Raw genomic sequence first — 27,324 nt, 5'->3', positions numbered from 1 at the left:
AACCAGCCAATATCTTTCTCAACTCCCTGGGGAGCATACAACCGGTACTGCCATTTCGGCGCTCACAGCTAGCATTCAACAATTCTAGCACTGCCCAACCACGTACTCATTTTACAGCTGAGTAGACTGGAACAAGCAGAGTAAAGTATCTTGCTCAAAGTTACAATACAGTGCTGTGCCTTGACATGAACCCGCAACCCTTCAGTCACAAGCCTGGCGTCCTACCACTAGACACTGTACATGTGTACAAAAAATCAACGCACGACTCTTTTTGTTTTTAGAATATAAGTTCATACAGTCTAACATTGGAAATCATTTATCCAGCTTGAGGACATAATCAAGTTTGTGAATTTAAAGCTTATTTCAATTCTTGGATGATAAATTATTTTGGCGAAAGCATGTAAACAAGAGAAAAGATAAAATAAATATTATGCAAATGTTGTGTACACGGTTTATATTAGAAAGCATTACTTGACATGTAGTAACTTTCTTTTTAAATTAGCTTCTATTCAGAATAATTATCAAAATTACATTGTTAAGTATAAAAAATAATTAAAAAAAAATGAAAGACTTTCCATTCATTTCATATGTTTATCACTATATTGGTATTTTCTACATTCTTACTGATTTTTTAAATAGATCTCTTTCATCGAAACATACAAATTCTACATACTGCTAATTTTCAGGTGGTTGTCTCGGAGTGTTATTTGTGTATAAAAGTTTGTTCTACAAAACATGTATTCATTTATTGCTATAACAACAGGGAGGTGGAGACCCAACGTCCCTACAAGGAAGTCAGTTCCAAAGAGGCGGTAGGGATCCTGGGGTGGATACCTTAATGGTGTATTCAACAGTGCTCATCAGGGAAAGCCGAGCAACAACACCACTGCTGAAACCGGTACCGGATTCTGCAGTGTTGATGCTCATTAATTTTATTTTCCTTGATTGCTATGGTTTAGTACCCATTTCAGCACAGTACTCTGTTCTGTAATCAAGCTAATTCAACAATTGTTCGTTTTTTCATTGTAAGTAATCTGTAACACGTACAAGTTGAATCATTCAATTCTCAATGTGTGCTAGCTCTGCAAATATTTCATTTTACCGTACAAATAACTCTCTGATAATAATATTCTAAATTCTAATTGAACCTGGTGGGATTTTTCTAATAAACAAATTTACTTTCTTTTAAACTGAATCTAGGCTACACAAAAATGTATTAACAAATATTCTATATTTCATCATAGATGGACATTTTATTAACTATCTTTATTCCAAGGACATTCAAAAATATTTGTAAAAAAATAAATTGAAAAATTTCATGTTTGTTGGAAATTCAAAAAATAATAATAATGGAGCTTTGATATTAATTGTACTTAAAATCGCAGGTAACAGTAATTTGCATAGTATATAAAGATTACACAAACAACTAGGAATATTTAAATAGTAGGTACATTTAATAGTAATTGTTACTTATACACAAAGTCTTGTACAGGGCCACTTTTCTTTATTGCGATCCAAACAATTGAACCGTTTGGACCAGAGGTGTTTGTTTATAACAAAAGGTCGGACCTAGTGTAGTAATTCGGATGCTGCTTTCAGACGATCCTTGAAAAAGCCTGGTAAGGCCTGCAAACATTTGTATGTCTGCCAGGATTTATACCCAAAAAAGCTACCTTTAAAAACAAGACAAACCTGTTGTTCCGCATATTCCAACAAGCCTCATATCTTCTTACAATACCTACTATAGGGTCGTTCATGTTTATCGCATGCCAAACAGCTGAACAGGTTCGACCAGAGATGTTCATTTATGAAATAGGGCCGGACCTTGTGATTTTATGGGTTTCTTTTCTGACAAGCCTTGGCAAAGATTTTCAAAGCCTGCTTTAAAATCTACAGGTCCATCAGGTTTTACCCCTGATATATTACATTAAAAATAGACAAACCGTTTGGTCCACATAAACAAACAGGCCCCAGGCCGGTCAACCAACACAAGCAAAAAATCAAGGGGAATAACCCTGACCAAGCAAGCGAGCAGCAAAGCAGTCAACTTTCAACAATATAGGATTATAACGAACATCTCCATGTAACACCATGTCAACACATTAATTGTATAATAACTTGTGTAGATTATCACCATGTATTCTAGTGTTAATTATCATGTATACTTTACACATTCAAACTTCCATAAAATAAAGCATTCTTACAAATTCAACCCCATCAATTTCTACAATCAATATCATGAATAGTCGTCACAATCACAATACAAATGAGTGTGGTACATGTGATGGTCAATTTTCATCTAATGTTCTGCAAAAAAAATGAAAAAAAAAATGAAAAGTCTTTTCTTGTAAACATGACTTAAACATGACTTGGTTTTGAATTTTCAACATTTTATCCTTTACTTGAATATCTATTCCAATAATTATGAAATATCTTAATTTCTACAAAAGATGAAGTCAGTGAAGAAAAATTTAACCATTACAGCAATTTGATGTAGAACATGTGTATGAATCTGTTTCTAATTCAAATATCACAAAACCTGGCTTACACATAAATCAGTGCAATTCTCACATTTCCTAAAAATCGTACCACAACAGAAATACTAAATGTATCTCGCTGAGGCTAAAACGGTCTACTGTCTACTGAACTAGCCGGCGGGACTCAATTTCTATTGATTAATTATCAAATATTTAACAGATTCTAGAAAATGTTATTAAACTATTCTCATTTTCAAATTTGACCTTAATGGGAGTTTCTGGAGTTTACTCGGAACAACTCAGTGAGAGTTTTATACCGTAATACAATATGTTCAACACACACTTATCAAATTTTTTATTTCCAAGAAAAAAGTCAATCTGGACATAACTTGGCCCTTAAAAATGAAAGCTTAGATGTTTCGGTAACAGTAGCATTTAAGAATGAAAAATGCACTTACACATCATTAACATATATGTTTAATAAACTTCAATACTTTTGTATTCATACTCTGCTGAAATTTTAAATGGCAATTTTGTTGGTATTCCAATATATCAACAAATAAACTGAAAACTGTAGTAGTTTAGTAAAAACACCTATTTTCCTGTTTCGATTTTATTTTCATAAGTAAAACAAAAATATATTGTTACTGCTGCCATTAGTTTTCTCACAATATTTTTCAGATCATTTCCCAAACATCTAGCTGAGCTAGATTTGACACCTGACCTACCTGATATAGACTGAACAAATATATATGAACTATGACTTAGACTACTGTTTATCACGTAGTAAATAATCTGACCAACTGGACCAGAGTTGTCTCTATATGAAATAGGGACGGACTTGAACCTAAGGTCAAGTAAAAGTGATTTATCTAATTTAAGGCCTGTATTAAACAATTTACCCGAATTATGTTGCATTTATTTTAAAGTAGATAAACTACTTCTTCTGCGTAACTGAAAAGACCTCTGATTTTTTTTATATCTTATTTCAATGCTTAGATTTTGTACAAGTTATTTTGCTGCGTAGATGTTTCATAAGTTGTTTACATAAAATAGTGTTTTATATCTAATTTCAATTTGTAGATGTTTTACGAGCTATTTCCATGCGTAGATATTTCACAAGTTGTTTACATAAAATAGTGTTTTATATCTTATTTCCACGTGAAGATATTTCCGATGTTGCTACCATGTTTAGATGATTCATATATTATCTACATAAACCATGTTCTATATTCTATTTCCATGTGAAGGTATTTCCAAAGTTGCCTCCACACATAGACTTTTCATGGTTATTTCCATAAGTAGCTCACCAACACTTATCAGATTGGGGTTAGGCCCAGTCTTGTTTCCTTATCTAGCTGTGGATGCCAAAAGTCAACAATTAACACCATCCTCGGTTTATCTCCCTTGTGCCAGACCTCGTGTTCAAACGAATCGTCAAAAACAAACACTTTGCCTTCTTGCCATTCCCTGTAAACAAAAAACGGAGCCTATCATACAAGGGTGTGTGATTTGTCACCACAGTGAACAGTGAACCCTCCTTTCACCAAGATGGTCGAGGTTTAACTGATATGTACATACAATAATATGAAAGAACAAGACTTATAAGCAGATCTAACTGGTACATAAAGTACAGGAACTATTTTATAAATTTGGAGACAAGGATTGTTTGTTTGTGTTTTACGTCCTATTAACAGCTATTGTCATTTAAGAACGTGCCATGATTTGGTGGTGGAGGAAACCCTGAGTATTCGAAGGAAAAGCACTGACCTGCAGCCAGTACCTACTGACTGCCCCATATAGGCTTCGAACCCTGCGACCCAGTGGTGGAGGGATAGTGATAACCACTATATATACACACACACACACACACACACCTGGTAATATGGCATATATAGCAGTGTTTACCTTGTTTCATTGACGACTCGGATTTTCGGCCCAGGGGGCACCACTAGTCCCAGGTGGGCACGAAGTCGACAGTTTGTCGGACCACAGTGAGGCCATACATGGACACCTGGCTGCATCATAGAAAACTTCACCTGCAAGTCAATTAAGTGTAAGGTCAATTTACAGTAAAAGTATTCTATGGGTTTAACTTATAGGAAGAATGCTTTCCTGGTAAATAAACAGGCACATTCATTGTTATACAGGTAAATAGACACATAGACTGTTATACAATTAAATAAACAGGTAGACTTTTTATACAGGTGAAAGTGACAGTACATGTACATTGTTATACAGTACAGGTAAAAGTGGCAGGTACATTGCTATACAGGTAAAAGTGGCAGGTACATTGTTGTACAGGTAAAAGTGGCAGGTACATTGCTATACAGGTAAAAGTGGCAGGTACATTGTTGTACAGGTAAAAGTGACAGGTACATTGCTATACAGGTAAAAGTGGCAGGTACATTGCTATACAGGTAAAAGTGACAGGTACATTGTTATACAGGTAAAAGTGGCAGGTACATTGTTATACAGGTAAAAGTGGCAGGTACATTTTTTTACCAGTAAAACAGACGGTTAGACTTTGTAGTGAAGTTTTTTTACATTGGACAATTTACATGAAATGTGTACTTATTATTTAGATTGTTGAAGGTCAACCAAAAGTGAATTAATTCTCACCTGGCCACGACGACATTCCTTAGCATCAGGTATTTGATCAATGAGTTCGCAGGTCTTTGGCGCCTTGTTACAATTCTCCTTGTCTTTCCGTCCTGAAATGAAAATGAAACCTTTGTTGTGCGGAACATTTCTGTGATGAGGGGGTTTATTTCAAGCTGTGATTGACATATATATATCACCTGTCTGAAATACTGTATTACTTAGTAAACCAACTATGTGTTAAAGGCTGAAGCTAGTGCTCCCTGTCTATACTAGTATTTTATAAACTTAACACAAAAACCAATTTTTAATTCAAAAGTTAAGGTCGAATGTATTGAAGTACATGATGGAAGATGAAAAATACTTATCTGTATTACTTTCAAGAATCTATAAATCAACTATGTGTTAAAGGCTGCAACTCCCTGTCTATACTAAAGTTTTAATAAACTAATACAAAATCTATTTTATATTCAAAAGCGAAGGTTGAATGTGTAAGATGAAAAATACTAAACATAAAAAAAGTCAATTTTAAAATCATCTGCATTTTATGTCACTAGAACACTGACACGTCAGCAAGGGTTCTGCCTTGTACCTGACCATACCTCTATTATACAATGTGAACTGCTTCCAGTCTCCGGTTTCCCGAAGATTTTCCTCCTCCGGTACAAAACTTCCGGTGTTAGCATCTAACAGATTCAAAGCCTCGTCTCTGATGACCTTCCAGTTGTCCTCTAGCAACTGTAGAGGTTGTAAAAGATCAAAATGAATGATGACATGTAATAACAATAACATTATGCATCAGTTCAGGTGAATACTATATACCAGGAAATTGCTGCTACAACTTTCCCTCTCTTATCAGCAAAGGGCGATTATTTTATAGGGAGATAGTTTCCTGGTATACAGTAGTGAGAATGTGTCCGAAAAAGTCTAGTTATCTCCCTTATCTCCAACCAGAGAAACTACAGTAAGGCCGTTTTCGTTTAACAAGGTCAAAACGGTTGGACCAGTTTTGTTCGTTTATGAAATAATGACGGACCTATTAATCAGATGCTGCTTTCATACAAGCCTTGACAAAGTCTTGCAAGACCTGCATAAACATCTGCAGGTCTGCTAGTATTAATACCCAAAATGTTACATTTAAAAACAGACCAACCGCTGTTCCTCATAAACGAACAGGCTCTAAATGTGTACGGGTATTCGTGTAATAAAATATGCACTTTCCGACATCGCAGCAATCATCCTTTTACTTTTATCAGGTACTTTTCGTGATTAGAAAATAATAAAATTGTGTGTACACTGTCGAAATTACACCTGATTGACAATATATAGTATACTAATAGGAACATGATTTTATAATGAGCGTGTTTGTTACTAAGCAAAGAATACTGTTTAAATTGTAACAACCTTGATATGTTTGGTATATCCAGTTTCCTCGGCTGTCCACCAAGGACGACTTGTCAACGTCCAGACATTATAAAGTGACCGCTGATCTGCTGACAGGAAGAGACCTTTAGCAGCTCCTTCGTGGTAGACTTTGTACGCCTGAAAAATGTCAGTAATATGTCAGATTTCCCTCCATACAATACCAAACTCCTTGATACCAAATGTTCATAATAATACTAGAATACTGACAGGTCAGCAAGGGCCCCGCTGTATGCCTGACAGTGTATCTCCCGTATATATAATATTAATAATAATAATTCAAGGTTTTTAAATACTGCTTTATCACAACCTAGTTCGTAGGTCGTCTATCACTGGTTCCGTTTGCATGGAGAAGGAAAAATCACATGGCCAAGGATACACTGATATTTTATTACATAATACATTACAGTAGTCAGCTTTGTTAAATTATCACACTTTGAGCTTGACTGTTATTCTAAGGATTAAACCCCCTCCCCTCTCTCTATCTCTCCCCCGTCTCTCTGTCTCTCTTCACTACCTCTCTGTCTATCTCTCTTAATTAAAGCCAATGTAAATTTATAAGTATTATGCCACTTTGAAAACTTGTATTAATATATTGTAGGGAAAAGGATTAATATAAGTTGTTAAACTTATGCCCAAATCCCATTGTATATAAATTACAATAAAATATGTTTGAATAAATAAATGAAGTCCAACCTTCTTTTTTTGACAGTTTGTAATTCTATGTTTCATTCGGTGCTATTCATTTACCTCTTCTGTGATGTCTGTCCTCTGTAGTGCCTCCCCTAAATGGAAATAGAATCTTCCATCCTCTGTCCCTGGCTCCCCTGTTGCTATCCCCTCCTTAAGCAATGGGATAGCCTCCTTGAAGTTGAGATCGGAAGACTTGAGTATGAAGCCGAGATGAACCTTAGCAAATCCGTCGGTGGGATGGATGGAGATAACCTAAAGGGTGACAAATAATCATATCAAATCAAAATACTGTATACCAGGAAATTTTCGCCCGGTCAAACTTTCGCCCTCTCCTGGTGGAATCCATATTCACCAAGTATGAACTTTGCCCTGGACATTTCGCATCTTTGCATAATATGTTATTGATAACTGTTCACTTAAACGATAAATTAACCCTCGCTACGTATGGAGGAGGAAATAAGTGAAAAGTAAAATTCATCAAATATTTCTCGGTATACAGTTTAGTATACAGTATATAGGTTAAGATAAGTGATCATATTGCTTCCAAACACATATATAGAGGTGTCATTGTGTCAATTTTATCCCAAATATGTCGCGAGGATCCCAAATGAATCCCATTAACTTCAATTTAAGATGAAATAGAAGTGACATTTGTCAGAGTTACTATATAATATATTAGGTTTCCTTCTTTCATAATTAATAGATCACAAGCATGTTTTACGCAGTCTTGATTGTAAAATAAAAATTCAAAAAAACATATCACTTTCAATGTTGAGTTTAGTAATTAAGAAATGTGCTAATTTGGAGGCAAATTGCAAAGGATGGGGAGGGAGAAAGGGGATAATTTGACACTCTTCTCAAAAGTTCTCAAACAAGGTTGTTACACAGAAATGTCTTTATATTGTATTTCTGATCTATAGAGAGATAACCCAAATAAGCCCTTGTTTCAACAGGAGGAAATTTCAAACAATGACACCCATCAAAAATATTTTAAATTCGATTCCAAATTTGAGAGAAACAATCCAGTATATAGCTATGCGTGCTTAGGCTCTACAGGACCCATAAAACAGCTGGGAGTTATATTGTACGATGTGTTAGATCTAAGCAGCTGGTCTTGATAGATTTTTGTCAACAATGTTAAACCCAAGGTAAAGTCTAGAAAATATTCAAAGCAAAATCTCCTGTACCTATTCGTAACCTTGAGGAGGGTTAGTCAAAAATAATTGTGATTTGGCAGTGATTTTTTAAACTGATTTTTGTATCGGCAGCGATTTTATCAACTGATTTTTGTGTTGGCAGTGATTTTTTAAACTGATTTTTGTGTTGGCAGTGATTTTATCAACTGATTTTTGTGTTGGCAGTGATTTTATCAACTGATATTTGTGTATGTCGCATGTGCCGAGATAAGATAATAATAATAATAATTTGAGGTTCTTATATACCGCTTTATCACAACCTAGTTTGTAGGTCATCTCAAAGCGGTTCACAAGTTATTATCCGTGATTATAGGGTCTTTGCAACCATATCTTTCTCAACTGCCTCGGGAACATACAGATACATTAACAGCTGATCATGAGTAGACTGGAACAAGCGGAGTCAAGTATCGTGTTCAAAGATACAACACAGTGCTGTGACTTGACTCAAACCCGCAACCCTTTGGTCAAGAACCCGACGTCCTACCTTTAGACTACAGTGCCTCCAAAATTAATGACAAAGAGTACATTTTTTCAATTGAGATAATATTCATATTCAACTAAAGATATCTGGCTGCCCCAGTAGGTAAGAGCTATAAAGTAAATTGTCGCAGTGCACCGGTTAGAACTAACTTGCTTATGCTAGATAAGGCTAAGTGTATGACCTGTCAGGGTCAGGGGATGCTGAACTGTATTTCATGCCTGTTTTCATCTGATAATGATTTAATATGATTTTGCACAGTACCATTGATATTTGTCAGTCCCAGACCAGGCCTTTGAGATAGACCCACATCTATGTTAACGTTTGAATTCGAGAAAATGAGGGTTACAGCAACAGGTTTTAACTATTTTTTAAACTCGGAATACAGCTTTATTCTCATCGACCCCTCCCCCCTTCCAATCCCTGCCCCCAATACTTGTGATCTCTGTCTCACCTCCCTAAAAGCGTTCTTGGCAGCCACCATGTTACCTATGAGAATGTAACTTAAGCCCAGTTGGTTTCGTATGTTGTAGTCCTCTGGAAATTTCTCCACCAGGTGGCGCCATGTCTTCGTAGCTTTGTCGCCCCAACCTGACGGAATTAAAAGCAATATGTCAGAATACAACATAAAGCTGTGATGATACACAAGAGTTAGACTGTCCCAGACTTTTCTCTTACCCTGGACTTGTGTGTCCAGATATTTAAGTGAGACATCCTTGTCTAGGTTTGAGACAGTTCCCCGGTCACAACAATTTTATGACGTCATATCAACAATACATTGACGTCACATCAACACTAGATGATACGGAAATCAATCAGACTGCACATTTCAGTGTAAAGATTTCTTAATACAGACGAAAATCAATCTGACTGCATGATTAAATGTAGAGAACTTTTTATCAGATGTTTATCAACACTTATGCAAGGTTAATGAAACCATTCATAATTCATATTACATGTTTATATCCACTTCATTTATTTTACAACGTTTATTTAAAACAAATTATTTCAACTTAAATTTTAATCAATCTTGCTGGGCTGGATGCTAGCGTGCAAAGAGTCTTTATGTGGAAGAAAACCGGAGCACCCTATATGTCCTAGGCTCGGTTATAAGGGGAACAGGGACGTAAAGACCTGTCAATCAATCATCAATCAAAAGCACCCAGAGAAAATCCATGCAGTCGGGCAGGTGACCCCATATCTCTCCACGTCCCATCAGGGAATCGAACCCCGGCCGCGTTGGTGAAAGGCACATGTGCTATCCATTGCACCACCCGACCACACATTTCTGTTTCTATAGTTCAGTTAACATCATTAGTTACTAACACATCAAAAAGTATTTATGCAGAGACTGTATACAGATATCAGAGATGATAGAGGTCATATAGAAACATTATTTCTACATGACCGAAAGAGCTCGCAGATCAGCAAAGTGGGGGAGATATATCAAAAAGTACCTACATGGGAGAAATTTTAAAGAGAAATTTCTTTACTGTATGACAAGGCACTAAGCTAGGTATTTCCTTACATAATGATGTTTTACGAAATATGAAAAATACAAAATAAAAATAATGATATGTTTTACAAAAACATGGAGAAAACCCCCCAGAAAACCCCCCAGAGAAGAATATATTTGTTTGAAATTTGATTTCCCGATCTTGAATTTCACTTGTATTTAGTCTGTATAAACAAGAACGTCCCATTGCCTAATCAAGGTTATATCTATATTGATAAGATTAACACTATAAAACAACATATAGAATGGGGGTGATCATAGTTTTGTACTGATTATTGATTGTGATTGAAAATCAATTAATTACACACATATTACATTTAATCAATGGTGAACTTCCATATTCAATTAATCGGTTGAAATTATTTAACGTTAATTATTTTCTGTATATTTCTACTTGTCATCCAACTAACATGCTACTTTGCCAATGGTTACGAGGTACGCAATAGATTTACACTAAATAAGATTTAAACTTAAAATATGAAGCTGAAGTGTACATTGCAAATTTACATTGCAAATCCTAACACTAAACTATATACTCAACATTGAATATATTTCTAAAGAAATAACAAAAGTTTGTTTATTCTAATTATAATCAATAATCATTCATGAAAAGTCTTCAGGTAATCACTGATGACTTCTCTTCCAATTCCCAACACTAGGTGACAACAACTTGGAGTGTACAAACAAGACTGACCTCTGTACTGTTAACAAGACTGACCTCTTAATTGCTAACAAGACTGGCCTCTTTGAACTGTTAGCAAGACTGTCCTCTGAACTGTTAACAAGACTGACCTCTGAACTGTTAACAAGACTGACATCTGTACTGTTGACAACACTGACCTCTGTACTATTAACAACACTGACCTCTGTTCTGTTAACAAGTCTCATCTCTGAACTATTAATAAGACTGAGCTCTGTACTGTTAACAAAACTGACCTCTGCACTTTTAACAAGACTGACCTCTGAACTGTTAACAAGACCGACCTCTCAACTATTAATAAGACTGACCTCTGTACTGTAAATAAGACTGGCCTCTTTGAACTGTTAACAAGACTGACCTCTGTACTGTTAACAAGTCTGACCTCTGTTCTGTTAACAAGTCTGATATCTGAACTATTAATAAGACTGACCTCTGTACTGTTAACAAAACTGACCTCTGAACTGTTTACAAGACTGACCTCTGAACTGTTGTCTCTCAGCCAATCGTCTGCCAGCTAGGAGCAGTAACCTGTCCGGAACATCTGGTATGTTTAGGAGGTTGTCAAGACTCCTGATGGCTTGCTCCAGAAAGGCGTTACTCTTTCTTTTTTCGGCCATTTTGTCCAGAACTAAGCCCTTGCCATAATTGGCACGGGGACTGTTGGGGTATTTTTCAATCACTTTTTCATACTTTGCCAGCGCTCCCTCAAAATCTCCCTATAAAACATAAAACATGTAAACTGTATAATGTAACTATCATACTTAGCCTATTAAAGCTCCCTCTAAAACTCAATATTTTAAAAATGTACAAAATTTCTACCAAAACAAAGTACATAAAAGTACAGCCTACGTACCTCCTCACTTAGTTGGTCAGCACTGTCCAGCCTCTTCCTGTTCCTGTAGTCACGACTGTTTGTGATCAGGAGGTTGGGGTACTCTTCCTTCTCCTTTTCTTTTCTTACTCTTTCTACTTCCTTATCTGACATCTGAGTACCTGTCCTTGTCTCTCCAGTAGTTGACTGAACAACCTCATCTTTCTTTGGTTCTGAAACCACTTTGTCTTTTACTGGTTCTGAAACCACTTTGTCTTTTTTTGGTTCTGAAACAACTTCTTCTCTGACTGGTTTTTGAACAATCTCTTCTTTGTCTGGTTCTGAAACAATTTCAACTTGAACTGGTTCTGGGATATCCACCTCCACAACTGGTTCTAGAACGTCCTCCTCCCTGATTGGTTCTTGAACAACTTCATCTCTGACCTGTACTGGAACAACCTGGTCTTCCATTGGTTCTGATACAATTTCCTCTTCCAGTTGTTCTGGAACATCCATTTCTACAATTGGATCTGGAACATCCCCCTCCCTGATTGGTTGCTGATCATGAACAAGCTCCTCCCTGATTGGTTCTGGGACCTCTTTTCTGATTGGTTCTGAAGTCTCCTCTCTCATTGGTTGTTGATCATAAACAAGCTCCTCCCTGATTGGTTCTGGAACCTCCTCCCTGATTGGTTGCTGATCGTGAGCAACCTCCGCCATGACAGGTTTTTGAACAACTGCCTTTTTCATGGGCTCATCGGTCATTTCTACCTTTGGTTCTTCAAACTGTTCAACTTTGTCTTCCTCTATATCCTCTTCATTATCTAACATAGAAGAGATCTTCATTTCCAATTTGTTGATGTCTGGTTCAGTTACTGTTTCATGTTGTTCAGCTTGTTTCTGTTTACTTTGTTCAAATGACTCTTCTTGTTCCTTCTCTGTAAGTCCTTCATGTTCGTGCTTTTGTTCACGGTTTGTAACTATTTCTGGTTCTGATTCAAAGGTTTGCATAGGTTCTGGTTCGATCATTTCAGGTTGTACCGGTCCATTAATTTGTTCTTTTTCTGGTTTAGTAATTTCCGGTTGTACTGGTTCAGGAACTTTTTCCTGTTCAGTGGCTTGAACAGGTTCTGGCTCGTTGAATTTGTCTTGATCTAGTTTAGATGCTTTAGGTTGCACTGGTTCATGAGTTTGTTTCCCTTCAGTAGGATGTACTTCCTCTGGTTCAATGTCTGGAGTTAGTTCTGGTTCAGGAAATGGAGTTATTTCTGGTTGTGTAATTTCTGGTTGTTCAGGTTCAATATCAATATTTGTTTCTGATTCAGGTATTTTCATAACTTCTGGTTCAGTAAATTGAACTGGTTCCTTTTGAGAAAGTTCAGGTTGCACTGGTCTGGTACTTTGTTCTGCTTCAGATATCTGAGGTTGTTCAGGTTCAGAGATTGCTTCTTGTTTTGACTCTGTAGCTTGTACAGGTTCTGGTTCAGTAAATATCACATTTTCCGGTTCATTTTCTTGCATTTCTTCCCTCAGTTCTTCTGGTTCAGGTTTCCTTTCCAGGGATTCTAAAGGTTCAGCAACCTCAGCTACTTCTGGTTCAAACTTCTCGGCCTCTTGTTTAGGGACATTGGCTAATTCTGGTTTCTTAGCTTCTGGATCAATAGGTTCAGGGTCCTTGACTAATTCTGGTTCTACAGGTTCAGAGACCTCGTCTTCTCCTGGTTCTGACTTTTTAGTTTCTGGTTCTACAATTTCAAGGACCTCTTCTTCTCCTAGCTCCTGTACTTGTTCAGTAATATCTACCTGTAATGGTTCAAAGGATTCAAATTGTTCTTGTTCAAAAGTTTCTCCATTATCTGACTCAAAATCTTGAACATGTTCTGGTTCTTCCATTGTGTCTTTCTGTGAGACCTCATCAATTGTTTGTGGTTGTTCAGGTGGCTGTTCAAATCTCTTTTCCATTTCTTCCTCAAAATCCTCGGTCTTTTTAACTTCGGAATCTCTCTTTGGTCTCTCACCTTTCTCAGATTCTGGTTCCGCTATTTGCGACTTTAGCTGTAAAAAGGATTCTTGAATTTGACTTTTGAGTGACTTGAGTTGATCATACACCATATGTAGCTTGTCCTGCACTTCATATTTTTCCAGTGTCCTTTCTGTAAAATAAAAAGGAAGAAATAAAAATACTGTATAGCACTTTAAATTCGCAGGGTCAATATTTCGCAGTTTCGTATTCAGTACATGTTCGCGGGGGTTAAATTTCGCTGTGCACCCGAATCCCATGTGTCATGCATAGTATTTTGAGTGTCATCATTTAAGGGTTAAACCTCGAAATACAGGTAAACCGTTTGAAAACAATGATTCCGAGCGTCGTCATCCACAGGTGACTACTTGCAAAAGAAAATCAAATGTGTATGTACCTTTACAAGTAGGAATAAACTGTAATCAATTAATCACCTACTGTGTACACATAAATATGGTGTGGCCAGTTATATGTAAGTGTTGTTCTTACATGGACTGCCCACTTGCCCGGTGATAATCTGATTTGACTTCATTTAAACTTGCATAACAGCGTTGGGTTATAAGTATTTTCAACATGTTGTGATAACGTCAGTGAAGGCAAATTGGTCACATTAGTAAGGGTTTCTGTTAATAATTCGACCAAATAGGCATGTATCAAAATGCCGACGAGCACCAATACAGACGATTTGACCGGAATGCCTATAAATAAACATTGTTGTAAACACGCCTGAATGACGTCAAGCAGCAACATTTGTGACATCATCAGGTCTTCCGTGGTTTTGCTCAAAGGTGCAGGCAGTTTCACCACCTTCAAACATTTAACTAATTTACAAGTAATCTAAGTGTTTAAATGTAAAATTGTGTATGTTTATGTTACACAAGCCGTACTGATACGAACAGCGCCAAATGTGTGTGTGTGTAACAATGATTAACATTGAAATACACGGCTTTTCTTAGTTGTGATAGTTAGTTTTCGGTAACTTGAAGAAACTGATTAATGTTGTTTAAGAAAGATGACGGGTATCGGCTGAGATGATGTCAATTTACATGATACGCAATAAAGACTCAGTCCTTAACACATATCAACTTCAAAATCGCTGCCCAATATTATGTTTTTCATCGGGTCAGGATGAGAGGGTCCAGGGCTTTCAACGATCGCCCCCCCGTCTTTTTGGATAATTTGTCACATGTACGTCTCCGATAGTCTTGCACGTCAACGGGAAACATCTGACAAATTAAAACGATTTTCTTGGGCTTGAAAACTTATTCAACAAAGACTGCCCGGCCAGGTGTTGTAAATGTACTTACTTTTTCATGTAAAAATCAGTCTTTGGTAACTGTCGGTCTCTACGTACAATCAGCATGCCATTGTACAGCAGCACTTTCAGGCCGACAACAAATTCCTTTCAGATATAAATCTAGAAAATTTCTAGATGATATTTTGATTTAAATGTTGTAAGATTGTTGAATGTAAGACGCAAACAATACTTTTAAAAAGATACTGGTTGATTGTATTCTAAATACACATGGCATGAAAATGGAAACTGACGAATTATAAAATCGCGGATCTTTCCGATCGTCATTTCCATAAACTCGCAGTGGATCGTCAGTACATTGTACATGTACCAAAATAAACTTGTAGAAAAAAATAACTACTTGCATTTACTGCAATTAGCGTTAAGATATGGGTATTTTCATGTGTATGTAATAAATTTACACTAAATAACAACCAACTGGCCTCAGATTAATGAGTTTAGTTGACGAGATGTCCGTCGCACAGACCAAATTTTTAAGATTTGTTCTGTTACAAGATACTTCATAAATGTTTTGATTAAAAGTATAGCTTTTCCCTTCTTATACCTCTTCTTGTCAAAATATTTGAAGGCTTTAACTGTGTTGAAGACTATGGTGACGTTATTTACGTCACATCTTATGTATTATGACGTCATATGGCATTTTCGTCACAGGGTGGCAAGTTTGGGTGCATGGCGAATTTGCCTGCACTAACGTTAAGGTCCGTTAAATTTGTTAACATTATCGATAGTTTCGCTGGTGTTTAAAATTCACGGCTATTAGTCAAAGCGCGAATATAGCGAAATTAAAACCCCCGCGAAATATAACTGCTATACAGTATACAACATATATATGCATATATATAGATCAAGTCATCTCTGAACAGTGGTATATATAGACCTAGATGTATAAAATTTAGGCCCCAGTACATAACAACCTTATTTGGGGCTCAAAACTAAGATTTATAAGCCCTGGCAATGTTTAAATCTTAACAAGAATATTTTTAACATTTTGATCTTGACTAATCAGAAAGTACCAATAATTTTGCAATAGCTTAAGCTTTAAAAGTTCTAGGGGTATCCGATACCATTGGACAGTATATCCTTAGATATTCAAATACAGAAGGATTATATTGTGGTAATATATATGCATCCTGATATATTGTCATAGGAAAAAGGTGCTCAGTTTAAAAAGAGATTCTTTTACTGACATATACATGTGACAGAATGTGTAATAATTTGCAAAATTACTCACCTGAGACAAACAGTATAATGCATAAAAATAAGCTTTTGAAAAATATAGCTAGATTTCATCTCTATATTGTGTTACGATACAATAATTTTTTATTATATGCCTGTATATTGCAGTTGATCAGCTAGTTTTCCAATGTATCGTGACAGATATATATGTTAAAGAGTTCTATACTTGATTCTTACCAATCAAAATTTGATATTCTTCATTTGCATAGATAACTCCTCCCACAGCCACCATTGATGCAATGATAAACAGTAGAAACATCTGACGGAAGCATGACCCGCGACGCTTCGGTTCATGCTTGCTGGTCTGTTTCGACCCTGTTGCAGGTTGACCTTTTGGCTCTTGTTTATTGGACTGCTTTGACCCTGTTAAATGTTGATCCGATTTTCTGCCTCCATTCTGTACAGATTTTTGTTTATCAGGCGTCATCTGCCTCTTTTTACTGTTAGACTCATTTTCTGCAAGACAAAAGAAGACAGAATATGTCAGAGTATAAAAGCCAATCTCAGTATTATATATCATATATATATATTCCGTCTTTGCGTATTGCAGAGTTATCTTCTCTTGGGAGCAGGTATCGCTTGTTACGTCACATGTTTGTGAGAGAAGCGTCATCAATTTTTGAGAAAACGACGTAATTTATCAATACCTGCTCCCAAGAGAAGATAACTCTGCAATACGCAAAGACGGAATATACAATGTACCATTTATGTGTACTACTACATCCTCGATACTCCAGGATTCTGGAATAAGTCATAGCAAAATTGACTTTGAAGGCTCAGTCAGCGATACCTTGTGGATGAGACAAGTAGACTAGTTTGATCCTTGCTTGCACATCAAAAGAATATCATGCTCGCCTTATGGTAAAGTTGACTGGCTTTGAAGTAGGGTGTTGTTCTTCTGAAATCTTCAAAGGACATGTATCAGCCTAGCGATTGGTCAGTTTCTTTCACTAAACACCAATCAAATAGCTAGACATGGAAACTTGCATTCAATTTTGCTATGACATATTCCAGGGATGCAGGAAATGTAAGTGAGCGTAAGCCCTAGAGTATTGAGGATGATACTGGTACTGATATTAAAGTCCATGAACACAGGAAAGCATTTGTTCATACCTGTGCATTCACTTTTCAAGGATTTTAATTGCAAAAGGTCCATTGGGCAAAAGTTTGGCCCAATTTGATAAGACCTGAAAATTTATTTTTTAATATATATATCTCAAATTTTACTTTTATAACAATGTAACATTCAAAAGAAATCATCATCATTAAATTTTTTAATATTGAGAGAAATTGTGCAAAACAAATCTTGACTTTTTTCTAAAATGCCCTGTTATTTTATCACTCCACATCACAGATTAGGGCAATCAATTAAGGCACCAACTACCTTGGAGAGGGAACATGGGATCAGAGACTTTCTTTCTCATATTTCATTTTTTTATTTATTTATTCATTGTCCATGGTTTTTCAGATTTTGTAATGAAGCTTTATTGTATGTTAACTGAAATTAATTTTAGCAGGTGCTTCATTAGGAATCAAACCAAGGACTTATTTTTCTTAGTCTTCGACCCAGAAGACAACTATTTACAACACAGGTTTGGATATCCTCCTTTCCAAGCATTCACCCAATACTTAAAACAAGGGTTGACCAGCTGTCCAAATTTGTAAGATGAGAATTTCAGAAATAGAAATGCAGCGCCAGACCTGGATTCGAACCCAGGACCCTTCAAACTTCAGACCGATGCTATACCATAATTAAGCTACCTGGACATGACAATCAACTGCTTTACTATAACCTCAGTCCTTGGCAAACGACGAAAAAGAGAGTAGGGATCAGTGACGTGTGGGCCGACTGTTTTTCAATTGATGGTGGAAGCTTTAGTACACATGTACAGAGAGATTTGATTGTGTCAACGGAGAGATATAGGGCTTCTACTTTTACATTATAATAACCGCCTTCAACAAGTTGAAGATTATATTATTTGGAGATCATTGCATAAGGAGGGAAAAATAAATAAGTAAATAGATATATAATTAAATAAATAAATGAATAAAAAGGGATTTATGGTAATTTAGCTATGGTGGATTTGAAGGCAGGTATTTTATTAAGTTCACAGATGTCTCAGGAGGGAGGCGGTTCCAATCAGATATTGTTCGTGGGAAAAAATACTTTTTTCTGACCTGGGTTTTACAAGAAGGTACTTGAAATGAACCTATATATGGGCTGGAACCTAAACTCTGACATTAGTCTGAAGCCCACTTGCCGTCACACATCTATGAACTCCCCTGTCCATAGTGTTAGACCTGACTTTGAAAACCACTTACATTTGTATACTACTAAAATAGGACACCCTGATGTTTTTAGTAACTTTTTACCAAATTAGTTTATCGCAGATATTCTTTAATTTGGCCAGTAACCAAATGACTAGACGGTTCATCACTTTGGAAGTGACTTCGATGTATCACAATTTTAAAAGTTCAGTCATTTTGAGGAGAAAAAAATCTCGGGATTATTTCTTTGGAAACACTGCTGGTAATTCCATTGGATTCATGGTTTGACACTGGGACCCTAGAAAATGTACAGTGGTATTTCATCGATGCAAAATAACAAAGTATCGTGACATGTATAACGTGCATAGGATATTCAATGGGACATGTTCTAATATTTTCAAGGTTATGACGATGCCCCAGAAAAAAATAAGATGACAATATAATATGGTCAATCAACTGTAAGAGTTTGACATTTCATGTCAAATAATCTTGCTACCTGAGCAATAATAGACTTTTAAAACGTAATAGTTAATTACCGTGATGGTAATTGTTCTTCTGAGATTTGTTTTTGGAAGCCTTTTTCTTCGCGTTTGCCATTTGTCACAGTTTAGCATCCAACCAAGCACTGAATTTCAGTTTCAGCAGCAACTGAAGGACCGGTTTTACAACGTGTACTTTAACCCCGGAAGTTTTTGTCAGAGTTCACAAATCATGCGCATTGCATATGTTGCTTATCCCCATATCCGCAATGAATTTAGATGTGATACTTTTATTTTGCGGGTATCCAAACAATTTTTTAAATATTTTTATTAGATATACCTCAAATATACATTTTTGAAACTATTTTGATATATATGTACAAAAATTTCGAAAGGGCTAGGTCAGTGCCCTAGTATATATTCATACGCCATAAAATTAGTTTTCACATTATTTCACAAATTTAGATTCTGACTTCATTGAATAAAAAAGCATGAACTTCACATTAAAACACGAAACTTAATTAACTTTTTTAATTTATATTATTCCGTTACATATCTGTGACACATACAAAAAATCGTAACATTGTCATTTTCGAACTATTTTTCAAGGTGTGGGTTCTTCCGATTTAGTTTATGACTCAGTGCATTGTTCGGTTCCGTTTACGTTAATATGACAGCAAATGTTTATATCCACTACAAAATATTTCAATATCACGATGTAATCATGGATGAATACCGGATTTAAAGTGATGTGATACGTTCAGAAAATAACTATTAACAATGGGGAGGCACGGGAAATGTTTCAATGCAGCGTTTTACACAACTCTGCTGATAATTTTGATCCTTCAGTTGGTAAGTTATGAGTGTATTCAACCATGTTGTGTATTGTGGGCTAAATCCTGAAATTCAGTTTTACTGAAGATAATCTCTAACATCAAACAACTGTAATGACAATACACCTACCGAATATGCAGTTTGTATGATTAAAAAGGTAAAATTGTTGCCAAAATAAAGGTGTCAAAATGTGACACGACTTGCTTCAATAGATGGCATCAGCTGACGGAAATAGATATTTCCCCTTGGTTACAACAGGAATCCATCCATTGATGCGGCTTTACAGGGGATGATTATCATTGAGTAATACGAAAACAATAACTCAAGATGATAAGCTATTTTATTTAGGTTATTTTTCTTTTGTACAAAGTAACGACGGTAATTTGTATTGTACTGTAATCTGTCGTGTAATATCAAATTGTCAAAATAATGTGGTGTCTATATACCTGTACTAAGTTTAGCAGCTAGTAAGTTATTTGTGATTTTGTGGCATTTTGATTATTGCATCAAAACAAGGTTAGAACTGATATGGATTGAACTGTCAGTGTCAAGCACACCACAAACAAACAATTTGATACATATATTTAAGTATGATTTGCTACTTTAACATGTTGCAACCCAGCCTTCCTCATTAAGAATGACTTCAATGATGCCAAAAGATTTGTTTATTAGGTGATAATATCCTAAGTTGCATGCCAATTAAGCATGTCATTTAAATAAAAAATGAAAATAATTTCCGAATGTAAGTGGTTTCTAAAAATTTATTTCTAGCTCTGGTGTGTCATAAACTCATATGTATACTTCAAAGAGTTGCAGTAACTATATTGATCATGACTTGGGTGTAACTGTCAATACTATCCTCATAAAATTGTTAAACAATCTAGAATAAACAGTTCACAAGATGAGCATCATTTTTGTGAATCATTTATCAAATGTTGCAACCTGGACTTTTACATTAAGAAAACATTAAAAAGATGTTTGATGGCATATATTTTTGTATTGTTTTGTAGTTGAGTACGCTGGAGAGACAGGTGTTCGATTTCCTGGGTTTTATGTGGGCACCTATAATTGCAAATTTCTTTCAACTTGTGTGTGTCATTATCGGAGGATTTGGTGCCTACCAGTACAGATCAAAGTTCATTGCAGTGGTAAGTGTTAAGCATGTGATACAGGACATCTAAATTGTAATGTATATATATATTACCAGTGTATATTTTACAACAATTTAGAAAGAACTTATTTCAACTTTTATAAATTCTCTGGTTTGTTGGCGCTAATGTTAGCGTGTGTCTTATTATATATTAAATGTGGGAGAAAACCGGGTCCACCAAAATCTTGGACGGTCAACTTAATCTCCAAAACTTGGTGGACCACCTCATGTTGCTTGATAAGAGTATGCATATTTGAGAATATTGTTAAGAAAGATAGTAATAAAGACTATATTTACTCCGCCAGAGAGCTGTAAAATCCAACCTGGTTTAAAAAGTCATATTTTCGTGTTATCAACCTGCTAAAAGTTTTCGTTATCACTCTTGGACGAGTGAAGTGCGTGAATCCGCTTGCGTTAAGCCGGAATCTTTACAGTGTTTGAGTCTTTCGTGGTATAGTTTGCCACTATTCTACGCACTTAAATGACGATAACTAAGATTACGGTGGTCAACCGGTAAATGAAGGTAACCTTAGCCTCACATTTTTGTTTTGTGTTATGTTTTGATTTCTAAATTTTATCGTATTCTAGCGTATATCGTTTAGGTGATTGTGTCCCTCGATTATCTATGTCTCTGTACTAGACTAGTACCTTATCGCCTGTGTTGCGATGTTTAAATTGCTTGGTCTACAACCACTGGCAAACAAAGTTAAATACTTCAACAGAAAAAAAACCTTCAGGACTTTGTATGAGCAACGCAAAAGGATGAGATCCTTTCAGGAGTCATGAAAATCGTTTACATGGCTCAATGATGATACTGACACAAACTTAATGAAATGTAGCTAGGGTATGCTGCACTCAGAAGATGATTTCGAAATGTCCAGGAAGGATTGATTAGAGTTGCAACAAAAATCATACAGACTACTGTTGGGGGCTATGTAAAAAATTAAACAAACTTGTAGAAAAAAAATCATGTTTCTGTGCCATTTCCTAAAAATCATAAATGGAAAAATTGAAGAAGTATTACATCTCGAACTGACACAACATGGGGATAGGGGATATTCACGTTTTTAAATTGATTAAAGATAAACAATTGCTCCGGGCAAGTAGTATATAAAACATGTTTTTGTTCCAGAAATAGTTAACTGATTGTGTTTTAGTGGAAAGCTTTCAAACAATTATGAAATAAACAAAAATTCATGAAAAGCAACTTTATTAAACTTTGTTTTAAGGAAAAATTTGCTGCTAGAATACTGGCAATCTATCTTTTTTTAAGACTTTAAGGCCTATGAAAATAACTGAAACTCCAGCTTACACATAAAATGGGAATAGATAAAATATTGACTTATTTAATGATTATATGTAATGGTTATGTACAGAAGGACATAGTTTCGGCCTGAAAACGTTACTATTTTTCAACAGGAGGTTGCATTATCATGATGTCAATCATAATGTGATTAAAACCGGACAAATCCGGATCCAGATTTCAGGAATTTAAGAATATTCAAAAGTAAATATTTCTAAATAAAAAAAAAGAAAGATAAATACAACCATCACTGCTACCCGGTATTTAATAATAAATAATTTAAATCATATTGGTTGCAAAAAAAAGAAGAAAGACTATAATATTTTATGAAAAATCCTTTTGTTTTGAAAAATCCATTTACTGTCTGTACATACAGTACATCCAATATGCATTTTATATGGGGCAAATAGGAAATATTTTCAGGCATGTGGATTTTTATGGTCTGCTTCCATTGCCCGGAGCAAGTGCTCTGATTTTTTTTTACACCCCTGTAATTTGAAAAAACAACAATTCTGATATCAAAATAAGAACAATTTGCGAGAAAAGAACAAAGTGAGAAGCTTGCATTGTGTTGAATTAATGTAATAAATTGCTTGTTATCACTTAAGCTTCTTTCTACTTTAAAACTTCTTACAAATGTCTGACATTTAGTGCAGATTTTCCAGATCAGAAAAACAGGTTCACATAAGGGCAATGTAGATTTTTCTTTTCAGATTACAACTCCTTAATGTTTAATACTAATAGCTATGAGGGTATCAATATGTACAGGTTTTGTCATGTTTCTCTGTTGTAATTATGTCTACTTGTAGTATAGTATATGCATGTTGTTTTTTTTTATCTTTTAACAGAAAAACAAAAGACTTTGTTTTGAGTACATGTACAGCCTCAATAGAGGAAATATTGCATACAAGTACTGCATGATCATGATCATCTCAGAGATAAAAAAAAATGATCAATTATATTTTTGAAATCTTCAATCTTCATGTAATGTACATGTCTGGCCTTGTATACGGTTTTATAATGAATATATATATTTTACATTTATTTACTTTATTTTTAGGAACAGTTCATTTATTTTACAACAGTTATGAAACAAGCTATTTAAATATTAATATCACTCTTGTTAGCCCGTATGTTAGTGTGCAGGGGGNGGGGGGGGCAGGTGACCTGTACATTTTTACATTCAATCAGGGAATCAAGTTCCCTTGGTAAAAGGCAAGTGTTCCATCCATTTCACCACCTGACCAATTTGTGTATAAATTTATGAGGTGCAGGTATGGAAAAAGGCAGAGATTTCAGAATAATGTATCCAAATATATCTATATTATAACAATAACAAATCATTTGAATGTATGTTATGTGTTTTTAAGATGAATTTTGGTAAACATATATGAAGAAATATTTATTTGAATGGAGTTAACTTTGATAGTTAGATACAGTACAGTTCTGTCACTTTGGTCAAAATTCCCCAGAGAAATATATATAGGCTATAGCTAGGGTGGTACTATTATTGTCTGTCTATATATAGCTAGCTATAGGTGGGACTACTATTGTTGTGTTATAAGTAGATAGCCATATAGTTGTGACTGTTATAAATATATTACAAGTTTTGTGACAGTTAGTGGTAGTATAAGGAGTACAAAATCTTGACCTCACATCTTCAGGGGGACAACAGGAGTGCCTTTGAGATCTTAATCTACCCAGACTTCTACAATAGACCTTACTTCTTACTGAAAGATGGATCTTGTATTCTCATCACACATGTACACTTTAAGTGTGTATTGATTGAAATATGGAACAGGAATTCAGTACTTAAGTTATTGGGAGAGAATTGTTTTTAGAGAAGCCTGTTTGAGCCACGTGTTACAGTATATGATGTAAATGTGTGTTATACGCTGTATACACTTAGTAACTGGATGTTTAACGACCTGAAGCAGGTGGTTTGTACTCAGTTCTCCCACAGAAAATCTGTTAATATATTCATGGTACATAGGTCACTTTACCCTATATTAGATCTATGAATTGGGGCACAAAGATATATAAACATAGATCCAGGGTTTTTGTAGTAGAAGGAAAGGAGATACAGTAAATATATACATGTACGCTGGAGCTGTGACCCACCATAATACATTGTTTGGGGTCTGGTTTTACTCCCAGTTATCTGAAGAATTTATGGTGATAACAGGCTGGGGCTACTTACTACTACATTTAATCTTCAGAACTTTGTTTCCATGAAATTTAATACTTACAACTAAGTGTACTAGTAATATAACTTACAGAACCAGAATCAAGTAGCCCTGAAGAAATGTGGTTGTCCTGCAAAAGCAGACATAAACTGATAAAAATGTTACAAAGCTCTGGAAATGTTAATGATGCGAAACTTTGCATTCTAGTACACTTTTACAATGTTTTTGCAAGACAGTAAAGTTAAGGGTAATATGCATACATTGTAAATCAACAATTCATTTTGGGTGGTCGGGTGGCGCTGTGGATAACGCACTCGCCTTTCACAAAGGCGGCCAGGGTTCAATTCCCTGATCGGATTTGAAAAGGTATGGGGTCACATGCGAGACCACGTGGGTTTTCTTCGGGTACTCTGGTTTCCTCTCCCACATTAAGACCCTCTGCGCGCTAACATCCCACTAACAATAACATCCACTAACATCCGGGTCAACAAGAGTAATTAATAATATAAGTTATATAACTTGTTTCATAACTGCTGTAAAATAAATGAAGTTTATATATTATAATTTATATACAAATTCTGACCCCCTTTACACACATGAATATGGCAAGCCTTCATTTTGAGGGTCAAAAGCCATTTTGGGAGGTCTGCATATATACCTGTATGAATATTCCGGAGGTACAAAGAGAAACCTTTGACTTTAAGCATGAAATCTCAACAAAAATATTATCATTTGTGCCATGATTTGGTGAAATTCTAATTACAAGTAGCAATTTATTTTAAGAATTTGTTTATCTGCTGGCCATGGGCTGCCCATCTTGAATGTCCATACTTGTAGACGTACAGTACAGCCGGCTGATCACTAACTGTTAGAGTCTGAACCCTGGAAGCTCTGCTGTGCATTTGCATCCCGATACAAAACTCATACATTTCTAAGACATGCCAAAGAGTGTAAGCTCCAAAATTGACTGGTGCAATATAAATGATGGGAAAACCTGCCAGATGTACATGTATAATAAATGACTTGCTTTCCTCACCTTAATCAGTTATATACAAATTATAAGATCAAAATGGTTTTGAAAGTGAAGAAAAAGTCTCAGAAGGGGACTATATACATGTGTGTCATGAGCCTACTATATATATAGCTACGATTCCTATATATAGCATTTTGTGCTGCCTCACTCAGGTATTTGAGTAAGTTTTCATAATGACATTCTTGAAGCTGCATGTAGTATTGAATTTGATCATTCATAATCAGGTCTTTAGAAAGCTTGTTTCATTATACGTATATACACCTACAGTACGTAGCTATACATGTTTATTCTCATTGACAGCTGTTTGACACAGCTGAAATCAAACTGTCCTCACCGCAGTTTTCATTAAAGTGCTATAAGTATAATTGGGCTGTAACAATTTACAAGTTCTACTGTCTAGGTGTGGATATCAGAGGCATAGCTACAGCCCTTGTTCGGAGTACATTATGTATTAGATGTCCAATTCATTTAGGATCAGGTTATGTTGAGGGCCTTAGTAGCCCCCCAGCCCCCCTCCCTCCCTCCCTCCCGGGGTGCAACAATCAGTGTTTTGTTTTGTTTTTCTGTTTGAAAATTTGGTGGATTCACATACGTACCAGGGTATCTAGGCAGCTATGTATACAACTTGATAGATAATCGCTAAAATTACAGGCCTACAAGTTGCAGCCAGTTTAAACAATATTTGTGATTAAGCCTTGTTGTTTTTATTATTTTTATATTTAACAAATCATGACATGAATTTTGATGATGGTTTTTGTTTTGTTTACAGTATAGTACCTGGTCGCTGATTTGGCTGGGATGGAACGTGTTTGTAATATGTCTCTACCTGGAAGTGGGTGTTTTAAATAGAGTAAGTATTTAACTTCTTAGATATCGCCAGTTTTTATCAACAAACAATCAATTATTTAATATGTTCTCATCAAATTATTCCTGGCTATATTGTTGTGCCTGCATGGCCTTAGCTTAAGCTTGGGCTAATTAAAATAAAATGTTCTCATCAAATTATTCCTGGCTATATTGTTGTGCCTGCGTGGCCTTAGCTTAAGCTTGGGCTAATTAAAATAAAATGTTCTCTTCAAATTTTTCCTGGCTATTTTAGTATTATTGTGTCTGGCCTCAGCTTGGGCCAAATACATTAGTGTTGTACTCACTGCCCGTGAACAAACACACACACATATATATACAATATCCCTTTCAAATTAAACAGGGTTCTTTTGCAAAAGTTCAATGAAATTATTGAAAGAAAATGTTGTATGCTTTTGAAATTCTATACTTCTAACATTAACTCATTCACCCCTGAAGACACATTTGAACCTGTATTTGCTTAGATAATTATCAGGTGTTTCTAGAAAACTGCATGTAGAAAAAATTGCACTAACAAATCCTGAAGTAGACTGGCCACCAGCTGCCCCCTAAGTCTTTATGAAGAATTTCTTGACTGCATTTTACTAGCTTATCTCCCCCTAGTTTAGATCATCGGCGAGTTAAAAAAATTCTTAATAATTCAATATTCTAGAGACGGGGGCGTGAGTACTAATCAGTCTTCGACCTGCTGTGCCCTTGTGTTAAGATACATGTACCGTCCAATCAGTAATTATATAAGTTA

General features: G+C 35.6%; 2 protein-coding genes across 6 annotated transcripts in view; one reads left to right on the top strand and one right to left on the bottom strand.

The window, feature by feature from the left end:
* Positions 1-93: 93 nt before the first annotated feature.
* LOC110454515 (aspartyl/asparaginyl beta-hydroxylase-like) lies at positions 94-19,409 on the bottom strand. The gene is made up of 11 exons (XM_021504054.1): positions 19,270-19,409; positions 16,643-16,921; positions 11,937-14,047; positions 11,562-11,799; positions 9,322-9,458; positions 7,251-7,445; positions 6,483-6,620; positions 5,681-5,816; positions 5,100-5,191; positions 4,386-4,516; positions 94-3,947 (listed from the first exon to the last, which is right to left on the bottom strand). The coding sequence occupies exons 1-11, from the start codon at positions 19,328-19,330 to the stop codon at positions 3,797-3,799; spliced, it is 3,669 nt and encodes a 1,222-aa protein (XP_021359729.1). The 5' UTR covers positions 19,331-19,409; the 3' UTR covers positions 94-3,796.
* Positions 19,410-19,839: 430 nt separating this feature from the next.
* LOC110454517 (sodium/potassium-transporting ATPase subunit beta-1-interacting protein 1-like) overlaps positions 19,840-27,324 on the top strand; it is a 32,602-nt gene continuing 25,117 nt past the window's right edge. For 4 of the 5 annotated variants that reach the window (XM_021504060.1, XM_021504059.1, XM_021504057.1 and 1 more), the window contains exons 1-3: positions 19,840-20,064; positions 21,057-21,194; positions 26,488-26,568. In XM_021504060.1, coding sequence (XP_021359735.1) covers positions 19,993-20,064; positions 21,057-21,194; positions 26,488-26,568 — 291 coding nt within the window. In that variant the 5' untranslated portion in view covers positions 19,840-19,992. The remainder of the gene's footprint in view (positions 20,065-21,056; positions 21,195-26,487; positions 26,569-27,324) is intronic. The other variant, XM_021504061.1, reaches the window with a different exon arrangement.

This window comes from Mizuhopecten yessoensis, unplaced genomic scaffold (assembly GCF_002113885.1).
Source record: "Mizuhopecten yessoensis strain PY_sf001 unplaced genomic scaffold, ASM211388v2 scaffold7903, whole genome shotgun sequence".
Classification (NCBI taxonomy): domain Eukaryota; kingdom Metazoa; phylum Mollusca; class Bivalvia; order Pectinida; family Pectinidae; genus Mizuhopecten; species Mizuhopecten yessoensis.
This window is presented reverse-complemented; position numbering and strand designations above follow the sequence as displayed.

What these genes read in the sequence shown, in the direction of transcription:
- LOC110454515 (XM_021504054.1), bottom strand. Translation starts at nt 19,330, where the DNA reads ATGGCAAACGCGAAGAAAAAGGCTTCCAAAAACAAATCTCAGAAGAAC. An exon ending in GGACAGACATCACAGAAGAG is followed by an intron (nt 6,621 to 7,250) that starts GTAAATGAATAG and finishes GACATTTTTCAG; the next exon opens with GCGTACAAAGTCTACCACGA. An exon ending in GATATACCAAACATATCAAG is followed by an intron (nt 5,817 to 6,482) that starts GTTGTTACAATT and finishes CAACCTCTACAG; the next exon opens with TTGCTAGAGGACAACTGGAA.